This window comes from Nestor notabilis, unplaced genomic scaffold, assembly GCF_000696875.1.
Source record: "Nestor notabilis isolate BGI_N333 unplaced genomic scaffold, ASM69687v1 scaffold3068, whole genome shotgun sequence".
Taxonomy (NCBI): domain Eukaryota; kingdom Metazoa; phylum Chordata; class Aves; order Psittaciformes; family Psittacidae; genus Nestor; species Nestor notabilis.
The window spans coordinates 19,067-31,448 of record NW_009938576.1 but is presented as its reverse complement, the minus strand read 5'-3'; the positions used below and the strand labels follow the sequence as shown (position 1 = coordinate 31,448).

Genomic DNA, 12,382 nt, shown 5'->3' with positions numbered 1-12,382 from the left:
AACTTGCAACAGCTTCTGTTCAATCCATCACAGCCAAGAACACGCAGTTACAACAGAACCTAGTGAGAAACTGGCCCAACACCAACCCCTTTAGCTGCTTGTGATGAGAAGGAGCCAGCGTTGCCTCTTCCCTCAACAATCCTACGTGACTGCAGTGGCCTCTGGCTTTGCCAAAGCCACCTCTGCCACCGTGAATCCCGCGTCTAATCCCCTGTGGCCTTTTACAGAGACAGAGTTTGCCAAAGGGATTGTGAAGATCGCGGAGTCGGGACAAAACGGCATCTTCCAACAGGTTTGTGTCCTCAGAGGATGGCTGAGGTTGGGAAGGAGCTTGAGATCACCCAGCTCCAACCCCTGCCATGGGCAGGGACACCTCACACCAGACCACGTCACCCAGCCTGGCCTTGAACACTGCCAGGGATGGAGCATTCACCCCTTCCCTGGGCACCCTGGGCCAGTGTCCCAGCCTCCAAAACCATTCCCAAACCCCTCAGTGTGGGGACAATCCCTCCTTCTTCCATTGGCTGGTTCTCCACCAGCTCAGAGGTGCTTTTTGGGTTTCTGCAGCACAACATGCCTCTCTGGGAGCTCTATCAAATGGTCCTGGACCACGACATAAAGGTTGGGAATTCTGCGACTGAGACTGCAGGATTGCTCCAGCAGAAGGAATTCTACCAGGTGCTGTATTTTCTCCATGGATTAGGCAGATTTGCTGGAAGATTACATGGGAGCATCCCAGAGACCTGATGAAGTGGTTTTCCTGGTCCTGGTGAAGGGGATAAGGAAAGAAGGGAATGAAACACATTGATTTTAAGGGAGAAAGAGGCATCTCACAAGGGTTGGTTCCTAATGTGACGCCTGCGTCTGTGAGACACCTTTTCCTGCCTCATGAGGACCTGTTCCCATCCTCACTATTCTTCCCCTGCAGCCTCTGTCAGCCAAGAAGAATGAAATTGAGAAATGGAGGAAAGAATTCAAGGATCAATGGACAAAGGAGCAAAAAAGGATGGTAAGAGGCCAATAGATGGGCCCGACTTGGTGCCAGTCAGGGCTCCAAACACTGACATGAACAAGCAGTAACTAAATAATGTAATATGCAGCCAGCTGTTGATAAGTAGTTTTAAAGAGCACAGGAGGGAACGCTGGCAGCATTCCTGAGCCATCCTGCTGCATCCCATCCCTTCCTGCCCAATGCAGGGCAAGGATGCAGCTTGGCTTTGCACAAGCTCGCTCCAGCTGCGAGGGCTCAGTGCCTGTGACCCCCCGCTAGAACCCAGCGCCTCAGCGGCAGCCCTTTGCTCCAGGATTTGGGGAGGTAGCTGCTCCTGGGCACCCTGTGGAAGGTGATCCAGGACTGCTGGGGCTCTCCTGAGCAGCAGGGGGGACCCTGAGGAGCTTTGGGAGGAGGGGGACAGAGACCGCTGATGTCCATGTGAATGGTAACATCCATCGGAACCAAGAGCCGGACACAGCAGAGCACTTGTGCCTTGTTCCTCCTTGGATCTTGGGCTTCCTAAACACATCCCTTTTCCTCGTGGAGAACGAAGCCCTCTCGTCCCTGCGCAAGGCCCGCCTGCAGTACTTCCAGCGCCACGAGGAGCTGGAGAAAGCAAAGCTCCTGAGTGCCAAAGCAGAGGACGAACACCAGGGCATGGCCAGCACCAACAAGCAGCTGGAGAAGCGCCGCCGCTCCTGCGAGGAGGCCCAAGCCAAGGTGATGAGTCCGGCTCAAGCGTCCCACGTGCTGTGTGGTGGCATCTTCCCACCCGTCCCAGTGACTTCCTCTGCTGCTGGTCCCACACAGGTTCAGGAGGCAGAAGCTTTGTACAAGACGTGCATCACCGAGGCCAACTTTCGGAGGCAAGAACTGGAGAGGGTGCGAGCGCGGATCGTCTCCCACATCCGGAAGCTCATTTTCCAAGGGGATGAGGTGCTGACCTGGGTATGTGGAGGCTTTTTTCTCCTGTAACCCCCATTCTAGGGAAGCTGCTGTTTGAGATAAGACCTTTAAGCTCTTCACCATTTCACTGGTGAACCACCCTCTAAGTGACCATTCTAAAGCAGTTGAAATCAGGGGAATGCTCAGGACATGGCTTTGCTACCAACAAGTCTCAGCTATATAATGACGTCTGCAATTAGCACTGCTCTGAGCACAGAGGTATCCATAGGGAAAGTGTGGGTGGGGGAAAATCCCGGGACAAGCAGCAGTGAGAAGTCGTTTCCATCTGCAGAAGTGAGTTTGGGTGATGAAAAACTAAAGGCTGGTGAATGACTGAGGTTCAAGGGAGGAAAAAGCACCTGGACTTCGACAACTAAAGGGGTTTTTGGTTTTCTTTCCACTATAAGGTCACTTTAAGGATGTTCAAGCAGCGGCTGGCTCAATCAGAACAGGTCCCAGTGAGATACCAGCATCTGGCTGAGGTCTGCAAGCCATACAAAGCAGGCAAGAAGTACCTGGAGTTCATCCAGGCTCTGCAGAAGAAAGACATTCATATGGAGGTGTTTGAATTCGAGCCACTTGCTTCTGGAGGACAAAGGTAGAAATGAAAGAAAGCAGAAAGCTTCCACCCCAGCTGAGAGGTCAGAAATAGGGTGTTCATTTGTCTACCACCTCTTCCCAGGTCCCCTCCCAGTGGCAAAAAGAAGATGACATTGCACTGCACAGGACCTTCCTCCGCAGCAAAGGATGTGAGCATGCCAGAAGATCCATCCCGGACCGAGGAACACAGTAGGTTGATTTTAATGGAGACAACTCAGTGTGCTCTCCAGTCATAACGGGTTGGGAAGGACCTTAAGATCATCCAGCTCCAACCCCTCCCATGGGCAGGGACACCTCACACCAGACCACATCACCCAACCTGGCCTTGAACACTGCCAGGGATGGAGCATTCACCCATTCCCTGGGCACCCTGTGCCAGCATCCCAGCACCCTCCCAGGGAAGAGCTTCTTCCTTATCTCCAGCCTGAACTGCCCTTAGTTCAGTTTGAACCCATCACCCCTTTTTTCACTGCAGTTAAGTTTAGCCAAAGAGGTGGGAGAGGTTTAGTTGAGTCGCCAAAGAGGTGGGAGAGGTTTAGTTGAGTCGCCAAAGAGGTGGGAGAGGTTTGGTTGGGTCGCCAAAGAGGTGGGAGAGGTTTAGTTGAGTCGCCAAAGAGGTGGGAGAGGTCTAGTTGAGTCGCCAAAGAGGTGGGAAAGGTTTAGTTGGGTCGCCAAAGAGGTGGGAGAGGTTTGGTTGAGTCGCCAAAGAGGTGGGAGAGGTTCTCGCATTCTTAGGGCAGGGTCTAAGCCTTTGCTCTGACTGGGAGAAAACATGGACAAGTACTTATGGATTTCCCTGGGAGCTTGGTCGGGACCTCAGCCCCTCGCTGAAGGATCCTAAGACTCCTGGCGCAGTGTCCACTTTTGCAGGTATGAGCAAAGCCCTCTGCAGTGACACGGAAAGCCTCGGTGGGAGCAGTGAATCCCGGTCCTTGGACTCTCCCAATTCCAGCCCAGGTGAGAGCCGCAGAAATCCCGCCTCATCGTGTTCAAAAGCCCAAACCAGGAGGAAAGAAGCTCTGCACTGACCCCTGTTGTGCATCACGGGGATGAGAACAGCTCCCGTTTTCTGTGTCCTTAAGGAAACTCTAGCAGGAAGCTGCTGAAAGCTCCATCCACCAGCACCGTGTCCTCGTCGGATGATTTTGAAGAGAGAGATTCCCTGCAAGCCTTGGAAAACGGTGAGTCCCACCCAGGTGTGACTCGGGAGGGGGGACCCGTGCTCATGGATCGGGTCCTCTTCACACTTCCGTGCTGTTTGCACAGAAAACGGCGCATCCCAGCAGCAGGTGAGGAACATCCCACTCTCCAGCGCAGCACAGACCCACCGGCTCCGGAAGCTGAGGGGTCCATCCAAGTGCAGGGACTGTGACAACTTCATGGTCAGTGGCTTCGAGTGCGAGGAGGTGAGGGCGAGAAGATACCATCGTGTTGGAGCCCGAGGGGCCCCTCTGCCAAGCTCTTGTGCTTCTCCCCGCTCCGATTTACACGAAGAACATAAGCCACCAACTGCCACTTGCCTGAAACAACCCACTGGGCTTGGTGGGACTTCGGTGGTTGAGGGGACAGGAGAAGTCCTGCAAGTTCAGCCACTGCTGGGCCACCACCAGACCATAACCTGGGGTGGTTCTGCCATTTCAGTGCTGCCTGACCTGCCACAAGAAGTGTCTTGAGAACCTGCTCATCACCTGCGGCCACAAGAAGCTGCCCAACCGGGTACCTCTGTTTGGGATTGACTTCACCCAGGTCCCTCGGGACTTCCCGGAGGAGGTTCCCTTCATCGTGGTGAAATGCACCTCCGAGATCGAAGCCCGTGCCCTGGGGGTGCAGGTGAGGGGGCACTTGGCCTTGCTTTGCTCTCCTCTGCACCCAGACCTCCTGACCTCTCCCACTCTGGCCCATGCAGGGCATCTACCGCATCAGCGGATCCAAAGCCCGGGTGGAAAAGCTGTGCCAGGCGTTCGAGCACGGCCGGAGCCTGGTGGAGCTCTCCGAGCACTCCCCCCACGATGTCACCGGCGTCCTGAAGCATTTCCTGAAGGAAGTGGGTATCCCAAACCTCGGCCAGGAGGGCAAGTCCCAGCCGAGCACAGCCCTCGGTGCGGGGATGAAGGAACGTGCTGCTTTCCTCCCCTCTCGCTGCAGCTTTCGGCCCCGGTGCTGCTGTCCCACCTCTACAACGAGCTCATGACACTGGCCAAAGACCTTCAAACCCCCCTGGAGGAAAGGGGGGACTGGGCAGCCTTCCCTTCAAAGCCCATCCAGAGCATGAAGGACCTGCTGAGCAAACTGCCTGGGAGTAACTACAACACCCTGCGGCACCTTATAGCCCACTTGTACAGGTGAGGAGGTGGTTGTCACACTGCTCAGCACCGGGTCTGACCACAGCAGATCCCTGCTGAGGCCTCGCTGCCAGAGGAGCAGTGAGCTCAGCACCACGTGTGCATGAGAAGAGTGTTTGGGCTTCCTTGGCCTCGGAGAGCCAAGCAGGCAGTTGAGGAGGGTAAAGTGTCAATCCATGGGAAGGACCATCGCACAGTCTTAATGCCCAAGAAAGGAGCAGAAGGTCCTTAGTGATAACACTTCACCAAGTGGAGAGCAAGAGGTCAAAGACTAAGATGAACCAAGCTCTCTTTCACCCACCTCTGAACACAGGTCACAAGCAACAGCCACTCTCAGCAGGGATCCAGCCAGATCCAGGCAGCTCCTGGGTTTTCGCTGTTCCCATACGAGATGGGTTTCCCTCTCGTAGGAAATGGGGATTTGGTGCATTCCGTGTGTGCTCAGTGCAGTTGGGTTGAGAGCTGGGAAGCCCCTAACAGTCCTGTTTCCCTTCCCAGGGTGGCAGAGAACTACAAAGAGAACAAGATGTCCCCAAACAACCTGGGCATAGTGTTTGGGCCAACGCTGATGCGGCCCGGCGCAGGGAGCGATGTCTCCATGTCCTGCCTGGTTGACTCTGGGTATCAAGCCCAGCTTGTGGAGTTTCTCATTCAGAACTACGAGAGGGTGTTTGGGATGGATGAGCTGCCCTCATCCTTAGCCCTGGGATGTGCCAATCCTGCGCAAGAAGCAGCAACAGAGAAGGATGAAGGACCTCAGAGCCCCAACACAGCCCAGAGCATAAGTGTAGAGGTAGAGCTCCCAGACACTGAGTTGGGTTTGCTGACCCTGCTGTAGAGGCAGGGAGGTGGACTAGTGATTAAAGAGAACTTCTTTCACACATCACAAACCCGTTTCCCAGCCGAGGGTTATTCCAAAAGGAGCAGAGAGCTTGTTGCACCTGGAGTGGGAGACAAAGAACACACGTTATAAGCTCCAGGTCATTCGGCAGCTTCTCCAACCACTCTGGATGGTGGTTTTGCCCTGAAGAACTGGGGAGTTTTCCATGCTAAGTTGCTGGTTCTCCCTGTAAACAGTTCCACAGCTTTGGAAGCAGCCCTGTGCACTGAAGACCCAGCAGATCCCACAGTGCAGCCCCACAGGGCTCTGCTGCACTCCTGAGCAGCGGCCACAGACCCTGGTTTTCCTCCTGCTGCCATTGAGTGTCCCATGTTCTTCCCAAGCTTCACAGCTCTTCCCTCACAACCCATTTCACTGCACTTGCAAGCCACAGACGGGCACAGCATCCCTGGGCTGGGCATGGCTGGGTTTTTCCTTTCCACACTTGCCTGGTGAGAGGAAAGGGGAAATTCCTTTCCTAAAGTTAAGGAAGAGGGTGTGAGATCTGCATTTGGGAGTCTCTGCCTCCTGCTTTGGAGCTGTGGGTGCTTCTGTCTGCAGTGACCCTGTCCATGGCTGACTGGCAGGAATGCTGCTTTGCTGCTTCCTTTCCAGGTCCAGCTCACTGATGAAGCAGAGGTTAGAACAACTGTGGTGACAGCTGAAATAAACCCACACCACTCACTTTCTGGGGGCAGCAATCCTACAGAATGCACAAACCTTCACAATAAGCACTTTGAGCCACACACAAGTATTGCCTTTGGCTATTTTCAAAGCCATTTTTACCTGCTTGAAGGTGTTGGAAGCCCTTAGAAAGGGGAGTTACTTCTAAGGGCGCTTTGGTTTTGCCATTCACAAACGAAAGCTCTGGAGCCCCTGCCCAGATCCTTGTGCAAACTCCCAGCGGGTCCACACCAACCACAACACTCCCATTGCATTTGACCAGACTTACTGAGCTCCAACTAATGGCTTTGGTTTCTGATGTTCCCCCTTGTTGTCCTGAAAGGGGCTGCTTGAGCATCCTGTGGGACATGGGAATCAGGCTCACGCTGTTGCTCTCTGGGTTGAGTTTTCAGGCAGCTGTGCTCTGCCAGCGTGGATGCTGGAGCTGGCAGGGCTGAACCACCTTTTCCTCTCTCATGGCTCTGTCCTGTGACCTTCTGCAAGCTCCTTCCCTATTCCCAAGTGTTACAGCTGATCCAAGACAAAGCGAGGCATTTTCGGCTCTAGCAGTGGCCTCCATCCACTTGGCTCTAACAGCATTGGGGTAAGGTGGGAGTTGGTGTTATGTCCACCTCAGAGTCCTGTATAAACACTCCTGACTTCTTCCAACAGAACTTCTCCTCCCAGCACATTGGTTTAAACGTGGATTATGTGTCTGGTAACTCATCTTCCAGGGAAGCCATCCATGAGCTGACTCTGGAGGGAGCCCACGGTCGACTAAGCCTGGATGCCTTAGGTAAAGTGGTGATGCTGATGCTCTTCTAGGTCGCCTTGGTCTCTGGTTGCTGGTTTTCACACCTCCTGCCTGCCTCTACATTACCCAGCAAGGGCACCACTGCTCAGGTTTTGTGCAGACAATCTGCTGCAGAGCAACCACATGTAGCTCACATGAAATCACAAGCACATTTTATGCTGTTGTCAGGAAGGGCTTTTCCCTTCTGCAGCCTCAACTTTTAAGCCCACAGTTGCCTCTCTCCAAGGCACTGAGGACAGCTTTAAGAACATAAAGCTGATTGCTGTCTTCCACCTCTTTCCAATGCACAGCTTGTGGTTGCTCCTGATAGACAAAGCTGCTAGAGGGCAGTTGAACCTCTTAATGCAGGAGGGATTTTGGTGTCCTTCCTAAGAGGCAAAGAAGCCATCAGCCAGAATTGGTTGTTGTAGGACCCTGTCTCACTGCTCTGTCTCATCTTTTGTTCAGAGATGAACACAAGGGTTGGCTCTGAGCTGGAAGACTCTGAGCAGGAGAAGGCAGACAGTGACTCTGACCCAGGCCTGGGGAGCCAGCCCAGAGGCCGCTTCAGCCGACAGCCCGTGAAGTACATTCGAACACAGGCAAAAATGACACCAGTCATTCCCGAGGCTCCCAGTTTGCCCTTGGGGACCCCCACATTAGCAAACGTGGCGATGGGATGTGGTGCAGAAGGAGACTCTCCTGGCAGCAGCTCCATGGCAAAGGAGGAGAGCACCAGGAGCAGGAACAGCTCAGCTGACACAAGCACACTCAAGCACCGCTCAGGGGGGAGACAACTGCTCAAGCACTTTGAGATCACGCAGGAAACAGCCAGGATTGTCTCAAAGCTTCAGGTCAGTGGCACTTCTGCATCTCTGGAGGGCATGGGACCTACTGAGAAAGGAGAAGACCTCATCCCAGGCACGTACCTATAGGAAAACCCCAAAGGATGCCAGGATAAGGCGACAAGTTGAGGCAACACAGATCGCCCGGCTTGAACGACGTAGCCAGGGAGGAGGCATCTGAAATGAAGGACATTGGACAGAAAACATTCCCAAGTGGTCAGGTTTTGACTGCTGCAACAAGCACTGATCTTTAGAACTTTGATTTCACGGCTTTTTAGAGTGTAACTCACTTTTGGAGTGTAATACAACAGGGTAGATGGGCAAAGCTCACATACTCTGGATCCTTCTGCTTCCGTTGCTGGAGCTTCCCCTTGCTGGTCAGCACAGAGCCACTCTGTAAAGGGAAGAGACTGCTGAGCCAGAGCCCACTTCTCCAACAGTTCACCCCAATTCCCTCCAAAGCCCAGTGAGCTCCCCTGTGAAGCTGCTGCTGCAGTAAAGGCAGCAAAGCCCTGAACCTGCAGCAGATTTTGGGGGTCTAAGACAAGGTTGCTGTGACTTGTGAGGTCTCACCTGCACATGGGTCACCCCAATGCTCCTTCTGGCCTCCTCACACTGGGCTTTGCTGCCCAGCAAGTCTCACAGGGAGGATTGTGATGCACATGTGTGGGGAGGACTCTTCCTACACCTACCACAGACTCTGCTTTGAGCTCGTTTCTTAACAACGTTGTAAAGCAAATGTTAAGGCTCTAGTTTTACTATGGGTACAGGTGAGGCTAAAGAGAGTTTGCATCTCTGGAACAATGTATGTTTGTTCATACAGTGTTTGGGATTCTTGAAGAATAACTTATCTTTTACTGTAGAACTTCTATAGTAAACTACTGGGTGGTTTATTATAAGCTTAGTCTGTATTTGTTAAGTGTGAATAGGGAAGCCTTGAGCAAACACCTACTGCAGCACCTGAGCAGTGCCAAGTGCACTCAGGTCTCTAACACAAAGGTAGCTCTTGCCCACAGGAATTTAGAATTTGAGGAACCAGCACAGGTAGAATAAAACCCCTGCAAACCAAACCCTTAGTTTCCTTTTCCTGCCACATGCATCAACCACTCAACAGGAGATTCCTTCTAAACGGGAGAAGGATCAGGGGCTTGGACAGTGCAACTCCTGCCATCTGCTTCTCCTTCCAGCAGCCCATCACATACTAAACTACTACTGGAGAAAGCGCACTTGCTCTTACCTTGTCACTGCTGCTTTCCTGGTCATTTGGTAAGGGTAGGAGCTGCCAAACAACACTTCCATGGCTGCTAGGTCCCAGTCACGTGGGGAAAACTTGGATGCAGGGTCCAAACCAGCTCTCCTCCCGCTCAGAGCGAGGATTTTCTGGATCCCAGCCACAGTTAATGTGGTTTGGACATCAAGGCATTGAAACTTGGCAGGGAAAGAAGCATCAACTCCTCCCACCTCCTTGAAGCTGCATCTGCAGTTCCAAAGCCCAGGCTCAGCTGAATTTACATACAGTAAGGGACAGGCAGTAACTACCAAGGAACAACCTCTCAGCTGGGCCCCATACATTGGGCTCTGACTTGAATTAGGGGAGTGCAAGCACCTGATGGTTTTAGGTAGGGACCAAGAGATTCCTTTACAGTGTTCCAGCAAAGGGAGAGCAAGGGAAGAAAGAGACAGAAACAGGCTTTGCTCACAGCTGTTTCCTGTTGGATCACTAGCACTTCATCATTTCCCTTCAGCCCTGGAATATAAAGGTGGGGATGAGTGACCTGCTCATGGCTTTGATGGAGGAAGATGGGAGTTCAGGGGGATTTAATACTGGCTTCCCAAGAGCAAGCTTTTTCTAGGAACATTTATGCTTTGCTGGATCTATCCTTCAAGGGTAAGAAGCATTCAGTTATCAGGCTGTGCCTCTGGAAACGTGGTGGAGGCTTTGGTGTTTGTTAAACCCACTCCAAATGCTCAGTAGCATCACAAGGGGTTGGTTTATGGATTAAGGCCCCTTTGGAGGTCATCTGCTGCCTGCTTTGGGATGTATTGCTGGGCTGGTGCTTGCAGCAGAGCCCCATCTCATGGTCTCTGTGCAGCACACACCCTTTGAGTGTGTTGAGGGAATGTCTGAATGGAGATAAGATGCTGCTGCTCATGTGAGCAGGTAGGGAAAGCCTTTCCCTGAGTTGGGAAGGGGGTGGTGTAAGAAACCACTTATAAAACATCAACTGCTGCAACTGTGCTTGTGTTGGGGTGGGAGGTTCCATTCCTCAGGCATGAGCAGTGCAGCGTTACCCTTGTGCAGGGTGCTTGCTTGCTCGGTTATCTGTCACTAAAGAACACTCTTCTGTTCTGCCTCTCTGTTCTAGCAGTTACCAGGAGGTACCAAATCTACTTTAGTTGCTCCTTTTAAGCTGTTTAGTTGCTCTAGTGGGTGGTTTAGCAGCAGGAGTGGCTGTGTATGTTGTTTGGTGGCAAATGGGATGGTTTCTATTGATACCTTGGACATTAACATGTCTGGTGTATAAAGTAAGTCAGTTTTCCTGCATTCTTGTCTTATTTGACTTTGAAAGGGGTTTTCCAACAGGGAATCAGCAGATCAGGTGAGGGAGTTCATGCTGCAGCAGACAAACAGCTTTGGGTTGCTCCTTCTCTGTCCCTCCTGCCCCAGTATGTCCTGTGGACATCCAGAGTAACGGTACCTGGACCATAGGGAAGGGTGAGGAAACCAGGCATCTGGGCTTCTGATTCAGGACTTGGGAAACCCTTTGTAGGGGGGTTTGGCTGAAGTTGCTGGATGCTTAAACCCCTTTGTTTGGATCATGGGGCAGGCACATCTATAGGTGTTGTGCATCGTGGAGCACTCGGAGCATGTGCAAAGGGGAGTGTGGACTGAACTCCATCCACTCTGCACGTCTACCCCTCCCTGCAGCCTGTGGCTGGAACCCTCTCAGGGCACTGGCTGCTCTCCTCTATCATTTACTTTAAATAAAGATGTGTGGAGCTGTAATTCCAGCTTTGCTGAGCCAGCAAGTTTGGGATACTTGGCACACAGGGGTCTGGAGATGGTCAATTTGGGAGGTATCTTAGAAACTGGCTTCAAGGGAGTTGTATTTTTCAGTACAAATCTGTGTAAGAAATGATGAGCATGTAGGATTCTGCATGGCCCTTACAAGAGTATTCCTTACTTAAAAGGAGCAAGAGCTTTCCTGCTGCTTTGCATGAAACAAGCATCTGAACTAATGTTTTCTTCCCTGCTGGAAATGTGCCTAAAAGCTCAAAGCTTTAGTAAAACATGACCAAAAATGATCAGGATTAACCAGAAGTAAAGACTCTTTCATTTGTCATGGAAACCTTGGATGTTGGGGCCAGCCTGCGGCCTGGATCTGTTGCAGTCAGTTCTCCCATGCTCACTGATGTGCAAGGGGCAAACAGAATCCTGGATCTATTGCAGTCAGTTCTCCCATGCTCACTGATGTGCAAGGGGCAAACAGAATCCTGGCTCTGGTGGCCAAGTGAGGCACAGATGGTTTAGGCAGCTCACCCAGGAAAGGGCTGGTGCTTAGCCCAAGACTGGGGCAGAGCATGAAGGTTCTTGCACATGTTCAGGAGTCTGTTGTGCTGAATGTACCTTTTAGGGGTGCTGGAGCTTTCCCCCTCCATGACCTTGCTCTTGTAGGAGCTGGTTCTTGAGGAAAACCTCCAAGGCATAATGAAATATCCCTGAAACCTTCCCCTAAGTGGGGAGGGGGGGAAAGCCTCAGTGCTGGGAATGGTGCTGGACCAAAGGCCTGGAGGAAGCCACATGTTTCTGGAGGGCTGGATATTCCCTTCTCTTGTTCAGGGAGAGCAGAGCCGTGCCAGTCCCTGCAGCTCTTGTTCAAGATCAAGCTGCAGTCGTGCTGCTTCTGCTGTAGCTGGAGGCTCTTTGGGACTGGGTTTGCTTTTCCTTCCTCGACAAGTACAAAGACCTGTTAAATGCTCTTTATGCCTCCCCAGCCATCAGCTGCAGGCATCTGCCATGAAACCTAACGGAGACACGGGGGGGAAGTGGGCTCTTTCTGAAGAATCCCCCTAATAGCAAAGGCTGAGACACGTGGAGCTTCAGAGCCTGGGAAGTGCCAAGTGGACAAGGGGAGGCTTCATCCCCGCTGGGTGCCAGCCAGGAGGAGAGGAGCCTTCTCATGGAGGGAGCTGAGCCCAGGGCTGCCTGTGGCTCACAGGAAGGGAATTTCCACCCGGTTTGTTTTTCTTGACAAGAGTGTCAAGTGCTGGAATGATCTTTGGGTGAAGAAGAGGCTGAGTCCTGCTTCATAAACAGCA

At 52.5% G+C, this 12,382-nt stretch overlaps 1 protein-coding gene across 1 annotated transcript in view; it reads left to right on the top strand.

The window, feature by feature from the left end:
• Positions 1 to 8,152, top strand: part of GMIP (GEM interacting protein) — a 14,500-nt gene extending 6,348 nt beyond the window's left edge. The window contains exons 6-21 of the mRNA XM_010019399.1: positions 228 to 292; positions 568 to 678; positions 929 to 1,009; positions 1,541 to 1,714; positions 1,805 to 1,942; positions 2,347 to 2,537; positions 2,622 to 2,728; positions 3,410 to 3,496; positions 3,622 to 3,720; positions 3,806 to 3,945; positions 4,181 to 4,369; positions 4,446 to 4,583; positions 4,685 to 4,881; positions 5,380 to 5,674; positions 7,097 to 7,220; positions 7,686 to 8,152. Coding sequence (XP_010017701.1) covers positions 228 to 292; positions 568 to 678; positions 929 to 1,009; positions 1,541 to 1,714; positions 1,805 to 1,942; positions 2,347 to 2,537; positions 2,622 to 2,728; positions 3,410 to 3,496; positions 3,622 to 3,720; positions 3,806 to 3,945; positions 4,181 to 4,369; positions 4,446 to 4,583; positions 4,685 to 4,881; positions 5,380 to 5,674; positions 7,097 to 7,220; positions 7,686 to 8,152 — 2,603 coding nt within the window. The remainder of the gene's footprint in view (positions 1 to 227; positions 293 to 567; positions 679 to 928; positions 1,010 to 1,540; positions 1,715 to 1,804; positions 1,943 to 2,346; positions 2,538 to 2,621; positions 2,729 to 3,409; positions 3,497 to 3,621; positions 3,721 to 3,805; positions 3,946 to 4,180; positions 4,370 to 4,445; positions 4,584 to 4,684; positions 4,882 to 5,379; positions 5,675 to 7,096; positions 7,221 to 7,685) is intronic.
• The last annotated feature ends 4,230 nt before the right edge of the window (positions 8,153 to 12,382 follow it).